Below are 12,458 nucleotides of genomic sequence, written 5' to 3'. Positions count from 1 at the left end.
TTCGAGGCTAGCCTGGTCTACAAGAGCTAGTTCCAAGATAGCCTCATAAACTACAGAGAAACTCTGTCTTGAAAAACCAAAAATAAAAAAAGAATGGAAGGATGATGCTGGTGCACATCAAGCCCCAGGAATACATGGATGATTTTTAGTATTAGAACTTGTCAAGTATACCAAAACTTGGAATGTGCTTTCTGAAGCCAAATGGACACATGTTATTCTAGTACTGAGTTCCTTGGTTAGGCTCGTTGGTCACAGAGGAGCATGGGCTTTGTTACTGGTCTGAAGTGACACAGGAGTCCAAATACAAACCCCAAAGGAGAAGTCACGTGTTAGAAGTCTCAGTAAAAACTTTCACAAAACTGGAAAGTATTTCCAGCACCCACTCATGATCACAATGACGAGAAGTGCAGTTCACTATACTCCAGAGGCAGGTTCCCTGTGGGGCCTGACAACATTTAGCCAAATTTATTCACTCTATGTCAGGAGCTGTGCAGCCTAGTCTTGGATCAGTGTATGACTACCTGTCCAAAAGGTTTCCTTGGGGCAAGGCACCCATGGAAATGGATTCAAATTTGGCAAGGACCAATAAACCCATGGGTCAGGATAGGAATCTGCAAAATTGATGCAATTGGCACTCTTTTCTCTCTCATTATATTGTTAATCCTTTGGACAGTTTATTGTTTTCTTTGTCAGTCACACTTGCAATAGCTGTAATTTTCCCTGAAAATTCTGTTCTTTTTTGAATATTTTTCTCTAAGTTTCAGCAAGGGGTTAATGCTTCTTAAATCTCTTATCTGGAATTGCTAACTACAGCTCCTAATCCTGGGAACTTTTCTGACTCAATAGAGACAGTTAGGTACACGTGAGAAAACAACACTTGGAACATTAGCCGTGTCTCACAGTTCTCTGGAAGGGACGGTAAGACATGCATACATAGAGTAGGGGAAAAGCCTCAGGAATACACACAGTGCCAACTGCTGAGAATGAGTTCCCTGGGCACCAAGCATATAGACTCAATGAAAGGATCTAGTATGATCCAAGGGGGGAAAATGCAACGTAAAATACGGGATGGAGAGATCCATCTTTGCCATACACAGGAGTTTATGTTGGTGGAAGAAGTATGGGATAGTGAGATGGGAAAGAGTGCCTTAGCAACGTCTGCCTTTTACAGAGAGACTAAGACATGGAACCCTCCTGTGAAAAAGGGAACTGTATAAAAGCATATCTTGTAGACATGGAAGAATTGTTCGGGTTTGAACATAGTTGTCCTTAAGGCATGTGTGCCCATGTCTATTACTTTTTAACTTTGTAACCACAGAGCTGCCAGCTGATAGAAGTGTCTGGCTCATTATGTGGTTAAGCCTGCAGAAACACTAAACTCTATGTCTAGAATAAGATTTTGTAGGGGGTAGGAAGGTATATTTGAAGAAACATACAGGGGAACAATGGGGGCTTTCATAATGATTATGATGTAGTTCTTAAAAGTAAAAAATAGAAGCCAATAATAAAGCTGTCCATGTAAGAAAAAGTCTGTTTAAGTAGAAATAAAGACAGCTTGAGCTATCTGGGGTCACCTGAGTGCAATTCACTTGGTGGTCAGAAATTTTCCTTCATCCAGCACCCCTTACCTATCTCAGGATCTGAATACAAGCCAAGGCTGGACACCAGCAACTATACTGTACAGGCCACTCAAAGGAGGCCTGGCCGACCTCTAATCAGCCCTGAAACAGAGTGATGGCCGCACTTACATGTCCTCCACTGTGATGTCTTTCAGGATCTGGCAGTAATCTACATTCCACACAGCCTGGTCATCCCACACCTTAGAGGCCAGCAGGATCGCCCCTAGAACAATGCGCTTCCAGTTGGCTGGACAGATGTCAATCTCTGCATACGTCAAGAGCCTTTCAAGGTATACCTGAGGAGACACGAGGAAGCCAGTGCTAAGTGCCTTAAAGTTGTCTCTTCCACCAAAGTAAACTCATCATAAATCCCACCTCAACAATCCTTTAGGCAGGGGCTACCTGGACATACTTATTTCTTTATATGACTATCTGCTGTAATCAGTTAAAAAAGAAAGTCTCGAAAATGATGTCATTTATAGGAGCAAACAAATTCAAGGGCAATGACAAAAATATATCAAATATACATAAAAATTTGTTGAACATATTTAAAATATAAATTAAATATAATCTACTTAATTTTTAATCTATTTTTCTTTTATTAAAAACAGAATTTTTTCTCACAAACTATATTCTGATTATAGTTTTCCCTCCCTCTATTCCTCCCAGTTTCTCTCCACCTCCTATTTTATCCAGATCTTCTCCATTTCTCTCTCGTTAGAAAATAAACAGGCTTTTAAGGACTAATATTATAAACTATAGTAAGATAAATCAAACACTAACATATTGGGATTGGACAAAACAAACAACAAAAAGGAAAAGAGCCCAAGAGAAAGCATAAGAAAGAAACAAAGAACTCCTCCTTTGTACATCCAGGAATTGCATAAAAACACTGAACTGAAGGCTGTAACTGTACCAGGATGCAGTGGCACTTCATTTGTATTTTAGTAAAAAAAAATTCCCTGAAGAGCCGAGAGTAAAACAGCCCCACTGGTCAGCCTTACAGACTAGGCAGTGTTAACACACACCTTTAATCCCAGTAGCCACACTAGTTGCCACAGAAACTGGGTGGTACATGCCTTTAATCCCAGCCCTAGAGAGGATTATAAAATGGGAAGAAACGCCTCTGAGGCTCAGTCTCATTCTAAGATTCCTGGAGGCAGGGTCGCCATTTCAAACTGAAGTAGAGGTAAGAGTCAGTGGCTGGCTGCTTTGCTTTTCAGATCTTCAGTTGGAATCCCAATTTCTGTCTCAGAGTTTTTATTAACCGTGCTTCACCAGGACATACTTAAAGGCCCCGAGAGTCTTAAGATTAGGCTGGAGGTCACAAGCTGTGACAGTGAAAATGTAGCTGATCTTGTAAATATTGAGGCTGATATAAATTCCAACAGCCACAGGTCAAAATATATTCTCACATAAAGGATGTAAAGGCTACAAATCTATTCATTTTTTAATCTACAAGGTATTTCACACTCAGTCTTTGCTAATTTCCAAGAAGTCACTGACCTATAGAGTAATTTTATCTTTAAAAAAAATCACTTTTGTGGGGGCTGGAGAGATGGCTCAGAGGGTAAGAGCATTGCCTGCTCTTCCAAAGGTCCTGAGTTCAATTCCCAGCAACCATATGGTGGCTCACAGCCATCTGTAACGAGGTCTGGTGCCCTCTTCTGGCCTGCAGGCATACATGGATGGAATGCTGTATACATAATAAATAAATAATATTAAAAAAGATCACTTTTGTGTATGTTGATATGTGAAGATGTGCCATGCTGCACAGGTGGAGGAAGTGAGAGAACATCTTTACACAGTCAGCTCTCTCCTTTCACTTTTCTGTGGGCTCTGGGGACTGAAGGCAGACCTCCAGGTTTGTGCAGCAAGTGTCTCCACCTGCTGAGTCATCTTGCTGGATGTTACAGAGGTTCTATTTGTGTTTTTGTAAAGGCAGGGTAGCACAGTCATATTTGATGGGAACAACAAAAGGCATAAAGCTAGCACAGCTGCTTGACAAAGATCCAGCATAGCTGAGCCGCATGTTAGCTGGTGTGCCACTTTTGGTCATGATCTCTGCCTGTTGCATACTTGGGGAACTTTTAGTATTTGTATAATTTGGGCTAGGTTAATAGAAAATTTCTTATGACTCATTTATACTTTCTCCCTTCTAAGCTTCCCCAGGAAAGTTCTGAACATACTATACTTCTCACTTTTAGGGAGATATCCTTATCTACCTGAAGGTCTTCCTTATGCCTTGGAGGCTGTGACACACATAATGAAGCCAGAGGTCTCTTTATGAGATTGTGAGTTATTCTTAAAACATTTGCCCCTGCACTTAATCAGGGACAAGATAACTAAAACAAAGTAAACTTAAAAAGGTCAACAAGATTCAGTAGGCTAGAAAAGTTGGCCACAGATCAGAAGCCTTTGCCTACTATACACTCAGGCATTTACATGGACTATATAGCAACAAAGTTAGATTAGTAACCTGTGCCATACACAGAGATTTATACTGATGGGCAAAGAATGATGTACAAAGACAATTAAAAAAAGAGAGAGAGAGAAAGAGATGTCAGGAGCCTCCAGATGGCAGCACTGACTGTTCAGGTCAGAGAGGGGCTGTGTAATACCACTGACTGGAAAGTAGCCATTGGCAGGAAAACTATGAATCAGGCCGAACAGAAAGAAGCAGCGCTTAAAGTGGGGACCGTCTTGATATAGTCCAGACACTTGCAGGAAGCTGGTGTGGGAAGTCCTTCTGTACGTGTGTTGTTTTTATTGGTTAATGAATAAAGAAGCTGGCTTGGCCTGTGATAAGGCAGAGTAGAACTAGGTGTGGAAAACTAAACTGAATGCTGGAAGAAAGAAGGCGGAGTCATGAGAAGTCATGTAGCCCCGCCAGAGACAGATGGGAGCCAGAACCTTGCTGGTAGGCCATGAGCCTCATGGTAAAATAGAAAATAATAGAAATAGGTTAATTTAAAAGATAAGAGTGAGCTAGAAATATGCATAAACTAACCGGACAAGCAGTATTGTAAATAATATAGTTTCTGTGTAATTATTTCAGGAGTCTGCAGCTGGGAAATGAAGAAGTGACCTCCCACAACAGGAAATGACCTCAAAGCCATTAATGGCAGCCACCTTGGAAGTACCCAAGGCTTCTAGTGCCATAGTCATTAGAAACAAGAGGTACTGGAGGGAAGAGGCTATATAAGTTGACTAGATGTTGTGTCTAAGATATATCAAAAGATGTCCCTAAGTTGTGAGCATGCTAAGCAAAGGAGACAGAACTGAGCTTTAAACCTGAGTCTGAGCAGGCAGAACAGATCCAAGGCCTGAGGTGAAGAGCAGCAGAGGCAGGGAAGCTCCTTCCCTGGTTTGAAGCTGGAGACAGAAAGATGGGGTGGAATCAGGTGGAGGAGAGGAGCGAGTACAGGCTTATTCTCTTTGCTGGGCTCATTCCTGTATGGAAAATGAAAGGCTACTTCACACACTTCTAAGTACCCAGGAAGAAAATGGAATTTCTGTCTCTCATAGTGACCACCAAAATAAAAGTAAGGAGTTCAGGATGAGTGATAGGTAAGCAGTAAGAGTGAAGGCTGGCTGGGCAGTGGTGGCACACGCCTTTAATCATAGCACTTGGGAGGCAGAGGCAGGCAGATCTCAGTGAGTTCAAGGCCAGCCTGGTCTACAGAGTGAGTTCCAGGACAGCCAGGACTGTTTCACAGAGAAACCCTGTCTCAAAAAATCAGAGTGAAGGCTGGGGTGGGGTTGTTGGAGATGAGGAGGAAGAGGGTAAGAGAAACTTCCTTCTAGAAGTGAAATCTTGGCTATTTGAGGAAAGCAAAAGTCAGTGAGGTAGGGTTCCTGGGCTATCTCCTCTAGTAGTATCCATCTCCTTCCCCTGAGCCAGATATAGGGAAACTGTTCTACCCAAAGTTGTTGAAAAATCAAGTGTTTCCCACTGCCCCTCCCACTGAAGCAAGCTCTGTCAGGTATGTGCATAAGACAGAGAGTAACAGTTGCCCTGTTCCCATAGATCACTGTTCTGTTTTCAGTGATTCACTAATAGATATCAATTTTTAAGATCTTGAAGATGTAGATTTTTATATACTACTTTATAACTACTTTCTGACACCATGTGTTATGCAAGATGGACTGGGACACACTCTGAATACAAAAGAAAAACTGTTAAGAAAAGAAACATCTTTCTGCTTCTTGGACACAGGGCTTCACTGTGTAGCTCATGATGACTTGGAATATACCACACAGCCCAGGTCAAACTTGAATCTTCATGTTTCCACTTCCCCAGTGCTGCGACTACAGGCACAGTTGTGTGCCACCATACCCAGCAAGAACTAACATTTCAGATTCCAAAGAGTCAGTAAATTGTGTAAAAGACTCTGGACTTACTGAAGTAATAAAAATCTGGATATATTTCAGTATAGTTTGTCTTTTTCCTCCCTCTTCCTAGAGTAAACTCTTAAGTTCCTGATGACAGAAAATTTGTCTCAGATCTAATATGTGGTACCCTGCACAAGGCTGGGACAGAGTGATGCTCCCAAAGTGTCCATTTTTAACACACCCTCAAGCCCATATTAGACAACCATAGATGGCATATACTTAGAACTGCGAGTAGCCTCAGCGGGACAGGAATAATATAGCCGAGTGCAAAAAGATTCAGCAGACGTTAGTGGGAAAAATGACCATATACCATGGCATTCAGGAAATAACTGGCACAAACGAAGCAAGCTAAAACAATGAGGTTTTGAGGGGCAGCTCAGAGTAACAAATAATTCATTCTTCTGAGTTATCCGAATTAGAGGCCATGCAGGGAAGACCAGGAAATCACAGGGCAGAGCATGGACTTCTCTACAAGAATCTTTGAGGTTGGCTCTGAGTATCTGCCACAAGGATGAGAGTCTGGTGTTGACTATACAAACGAAAGTTACTCAAAAGTTCAGAAACAACTTCTGGATATCCCAGTTTTAGATGGTATTTATCATACTGGAACATCAGCAGTGAGGTAGTATTTTAGACCATGCTTTTTATTTGTATAAAAATAAATGACTGGGTGGGCCAGTTTCACTTTCAGCTGGGCATCCTAGCGAACTTGGGTTAAACTTTCCCAAAGCTTGACAATAGACTCTTTCCATTCTCTACAGAACAGAAGTCAAGTAAACTATACTGAAAGCAAAAAACACAAACTGGAATACCTAAGTCTCTTATCTCATAGAAACTGGAGGCAGGATGCGACACCCCCCACATCATGGTAAGAGTCTCTGTGCACTTGAGTTGGGTTAACCTCTGTAATAAAATAATTTCCACTGGCTCAGGCAGAAAGGTGGCTATGAAATTTTGAGCTAAAACTACCGTAGTTGATGGATACTAGTAACACACTAGATATTGCCTGAAAAGAACCAACATGTTTTATGACATGCTATTCATATCAATTAGGGCTTAATGAAGGAAGGAGACACCACTATAACATCATCATAACATGTTACATGTGAGGAAAGCAGCTGTTACACCAGAGGAGACAGTTACAGTGAGCACATCTTACTAGCATGTGATATAGCAGAACCTGTCAGTACCATCACATGTGTGTGGGGGTCCCCATTAGTATATTTTAATTCTATGCCAAGTAAAGTAATATCTAACTGCTTTTTATGAACAATATCTCCAGACAGTGCTAACAGGATACAGTTCAGTTAAAACTTCATACTACAGTCATGTGAAAGACTGTCCTAACGAATCTCTAGACAACACCGTTTAGTGCCAACTGTGGAGCTAGAGTACTCTGTCAACTGCAGACAAAAAAGTTTTCAAGGCATTTTGGGATGGGAGATTAAATGCAAACTCACCAAGTCAAGAACACACATAAATACAACTCCAACAAAGATAAAAATTATTCCAACATGAATTTAAAATTATGTGAGGTCAGGTATATGGTCTGATTTCAAACATAACACAATTTCTTTCTGGGTGTTAATTCTGTAGGTCTTATAGCTGTTAGGTTTAGCCCATCAGATATGGCTCCAATAAGGCCAAGATCAAGTCAGCAATGTAAGTTGACAGCTTCATTCCACTCCCAGTTATATTCTAATTTAGATATTATCAGTCTATATTAGGACATGAGAACTATTATCCAAACTCTCAGCACTCACCGATGTTCTACAGATTCTAACTTGTGACCAAGAAACAAATTATTTTAAGGGAATAATTATAGCTTCCTGTTTATAAAATTCTACAACTTTTCCACTTGGAATTTTAGTACTTGATGCTATATTTTTTTTCCAGCACACTCAGGGCGGCAGCTCACTGACAGGGCTATTGTGCGATTTGATCCCTAGCACTGCTTCACTGCCCCTTCCTGCCTCTCCCTCCCACTTCCTCATTTCTCCCCACCCTTTACTTCCTAGGATTTTTGTGTTGCATAGGCTGACATTAAACTTCAGGGCACAAGTAATCCTCCTGCCTCAGCCTCCCAAGTATCTAGGATTCTTGCTACATGCCCCCAAATCCAGATAAACCTTTTACCAGTTCATGGTACTTTGTTATAGAACAAGCCTGAAAGTCCTTGAGGGTTCCCTACAGTAAAAATGGAAACGCTGCTTTAGTTGCTTTGGAGCCTTTACTGGAAGCTGGCTGAGCGAGCATTAACTAAGATTCTCACTTGGAAGCTTGGTTCTTCCTGCTCTTCCAACACTATTACTATGTAGCTAAGAGTGACTACTAAGAACACCTCAAGCACGATAAGGGTACAGGCACACATACAAACTTCTTAGAATTTGTAGTCAGAGGAACACTCTATCTTTTGCTCTTTAAAGGTAGAACTTTGCAGATCTGGAGACTATCCCAATCATCTATGAGGTATCAGGAGAGCGGCATATACACTAGTGAACTCAAGGTTTCCTGCTTCCAAGACTGCCATGAGGGGAAAGGGAACAGGGAGAGGACAGAAGGAGAAAGATGAGGAACACTTAAGATGATCAACTCACAATGTTGGGATTTTTTATCATGAATGGAAATGTCACAGTGAAACACACTAATCTGTATAATATATTATTTATAATAACTCAGTTTTCTTACAGCATAAATTTTACTCTTAATCTCATCAATGGTCTCCTGATTTTTCAGCCCTTCTTTTCTGGAAACAGTACTGCTGAATTCCTGTTTTGTAGTATAAAATCTTGTTAGGAAACAATGCATGTACTCCCCAGTTTGATCTCAGAACCTATGGCCATTCTAGATCAATAAGGATTATATGGACAGGTCTCACCCTGTAGCCAGCCAGTCAGTGAAGAACCATGAACCAATACATAAATGAGCAAATGGCTAACTGTTGGGTTAGTCCAGGTCATAAAAACTAGTGTGGAGAGACGCAGGGCCAAGTCTTCTGTTAGACAACAGTCTCCCCAGAAACTAGGGAGCCAGAGTCTGTTCTCCTGGGATGCTCCGTAACAAGGAAAGCTCACTTCTGAGTGACATGCAGTGTAAGGGTCAGGGATGATGAGGGTCCACTCTTACACCTAGTTCCTAAACAACATGAAGTTTTAACAGCCTAACAATAGTTTTTTTTATTCCATCTTGAGCCTTAAAATGCAGGTTTCCATACTATCTACATGTCTAACAGACACATTTATACGAAACAAATCAGAAGCTAGTCACAGCTACCAGGCCATAGGTACACAAAATTCACTGACATTTCACCACATCTTGTATGTGTGCCTGACTACATTCTATTGTCATTAAGATTATTGTGGGGGAGTGAACAAAAAGACATTGGCTGAGGATGTTCTTGGTCCATAGTACCTTCCATCAGCCCTGTGGGAGTCATCCATATTGAAAACCTCAGCACTGATAGCACTGACGGGTTCTGAATGGGACATCATATGTGACTTTAGGATGGGACTTTGAAACACTCCACACTCTGAAGATATCCATTCTCTATTTCACAGAAGACATAAGCTTCTACAAGTTTACTCAGGGTCACCTGGTAAAGCGTCTCTGCAGGTCGCACTCACCAGGGTGACAATGGCACATTCAGCTGTCAGTTGAGCAGCACTGAACAGTGTCCGAACGAACCGGTAAATCTGCTTTTGCTCTGGGTTGTGTTTGTCATAATCTGGTGGCACTTCGGATTTCTAGAAAACAAGAAGTTTTCAGATGACTGCCACCTGACAGGAGCAAGAACAGATCACTAAACCATCTCATGAAACACAAGAAGGTGATTACCGAAAGAGGGTGAAGGTTTTCATCAAAAATATCTAAGAGCATCCTTCCATCTGGGTCCCTAGTGAGGAAAAGCAATAGAAATCGGAGTTTACTTTCTGTAGAATAAATGTCACTCAAAATGAAACAAAACACATTTCAGTTCAACAGACAGAAACTGCAAAATTTAAGAGACACTGCTGGTTATTTGTCAATAATGTAGTTATTTTTCCCAGGTACAGTATTAAATCATTTTGTTGTTGTTGCTGCTGCTCTTGAATCCACAGAGATAAAAAACTCAAGGTGAATTAAGCAAAAAATGTTCGTTTCAATTTTTCCAAAATTTCCCTCTCAATTTCTTAGGTTAACATACAGAAAAACAAAGGGTTTCATCTTGACGTCTTCATGCGTGTGTCATTTATGTTGTTCCTGTTCGTTCCTCTTCCACATTCTCCTTCCCCATGTTTTCTCTCCAACTCTGGTTGCTTTTCTTCCTACCCTAGTCAGTTCCCATCTACTTTTATTTTAAATTTCATGTATTCCACTGTTGTTTTCCATTTTTCTCTCTCATGATCCCCTATGACTTTAAAATGAACCAAATCTAAAATGATTCTAACTTTAACATCTTTTTCTCTGACTGTTGGTAAGCATATGGTGGTGGATGTGAAGCAGTTTGGGGGGAAGGAGTCTGTAGCAGGCAACGAAGATTAGTCTTAAATGTTCAAAGACACACTAAGAACTCCAGCAATAAAGGAATCAAGTCTGAGACATTTCTAGCAGCACTCACCTGTACTGGATCACATGATTGTACTATGGCTTTTATTCTGAACACATTGCACACACACTGTACCTTGCAGCTCCACAATGCCAAGGAAACTGCCTGAATCACCCAGCTGGGACTTGAGACTACTGGAAACTATGAACTGTAGGGTTTTTACTGTACATACAAAAGTATTTGACCTTATAAAAGCATAATGGTTTAATTATGAAAAATAAAGAATTTTAGTATTTTCCTACTGTCATGTCTCAGCATGGCACTATCAAACTGAATGTCTCTCTGGATTACGGTGTGTTAAAAGATATGATCTTAGAAAATACAGTATGAGTTGCTGACTTGAATTTCATAAACTATCATGCAGTAAATCTGGTATGAGAAAGAACAGAATTTCCAGCCATTTCTGAAATAGTACTAAACACACTTCTTCTATTTTGTATTGGGTATATATGTGAAGCAGCATCTGCACCATTAAAAATTATGAAAGTATCAACAAATCCAGAAAAACATTCAAAAGTCTTTGTGCCCTGCAGTATATTCCGCTAAGACTTCTTCATGTAAAAATAAATAAGCACATCTATCATACAAGTCTGTAAGTTTGTTTTCCTTCTAATAAATGGTAAAATTACATTTCACACTGTAGTGAATTTCTCATCAGCATGTGTGGTTTGTGTATCAATTTTATAAAGTAATACAGAAGGACTGTGAAGGGAGCAATGTTTAGAAGCACGGGGCCTTACAGTTGACAAGGCTACTGCCATTGGTCTACATGTAGCAAACAGAGCTGTAGCACCCTAGGATGCTGACCTCAAGTATACAGTACTTTGGGCTGTTAGCTTCAGGTTCATATAGTGCTTTGGGTTACTGGTGTGTGCTCCACACAGCACCTTGGGCTGGTCTCTGATCTCATAATGCCTTTAACTACACAGCACTTTGGATCACTGCTGGCTTGGGATATACTTCACTGAAGAGGGCAGGCTTAACATCCATGGAACTCTTGGCTAAATTCTCAACCACAAAACAAGAACAAAGAAATCTCTTAAAGATGCTAAGCTGGTTTAAAAGAACATCTGAATCTCACTACTGGTCTTACAAATAGTTTCAGCTTTAGTGTTTTCAAAGTTTGAATTTGTATCACAGAATTGACAGGACAAAATCCGCACTGCTGCAGATATCCTGGCTCAGATGCCAAAGCTGCTCTACCTGTCTTACATGTACAATGTTTGCTTCACAGAGCTATGCTTCCCTAGCACTGCTCCCCAGACACTGCCATCTACACTGCACTCCATGGCCTCACAACTCTCTCATGTGCAAACAGCCTGAGAAGTTATGGGGTCTGTCTTGCTGCTTCGTGGCCCTTCCTGTTCTCAAACTAGTTTTGCACTTAATATTCTGTCTACAAACATACCACATCAGTTACTGAAATGTGACTGTATTTAACTGGTCTCTGTTTATGAAAATTAAGTGGGTACACTGAAAAAGTCCACTAAAAGGAAATCACTGAAAAAAAGTTTGGTACATTTCATGACAAAAACCTGAAATGATCTATATTCAGTGCTCTGCAGACAGCATTCAACTTCTCAGTACTGGGGAAAACATGTTTGGAAAGAATGAATTACAGATACGGCTTAAGGCACCAGACCTGAAGCACAATTAAATTAGCAAACAAATCAATTATTATATTTTTATTCTTTTTAAATTATTTTTATTATTTTTAATTATTTGTCTCTGTGTCTGTGCATGTGAGTGCAGGTGACTATGCAGAGGTCAAAGGTGTCATATGCACTTGGAGCTGGAGCTATGAGACTGTGAGCTGCTCAATGTGGGCATTGGGAGCCAAAGTCAGGTCCTCTGCAAAA

At 40.6% G+C, this 12,458-nt stretch overlaps 1 protein-coding gene across 1 annotated transcript in view; it reads right to left on the bottom strand.

The window, feature by feature from the left end:
- Ccny (cyclin Y) overlaps window positions 1-12,458 on the bottom strand; it is a 104,778-nt gene that overhangs the window by 14,668 nt on the left and 77,652 nt on the right. The window contains exons 6-8 of the mRNA XM_048450129.3: window positions 9,849-9,906; window positions 9,638-9,757; window positions 1,749-1,915 (exon numbers count right to left, since the gene is read on the bottom strand). Coding sequence (XP_048306086.1) covers window positions 1,749-1,915; window positions 9,638-9,757; window positions 9,849-9,906 — 345 coding nt within the window. The remainder of the gene's footprint in view (window positions 1-1,748; window positions 1,916-9,637; window positions 9,758-9,848; window positions 9,907-12,458) is intronic.

The sequence above is a fragment of the Myodes glareolus genome, chromosome 22, assembly GCF_982192425.1.
Source record: "Myodes glareolus chromosome 22, mMyoGla1.1, whole genome shotgun sequence".
In the NCBI taxonomy this organism is placed as follows: domain Eukaryota; kingdom Metazoa; phylum Chordata; class Mammalia; order Rodentia; family Cricetidae; genus Myodes; species Myodes glareolus.
The sequence above is the reverse complement of the archived record's forward strand: the minus strand, read 5'-3'. Positions and strand labels throughout refer to the sequence as shown.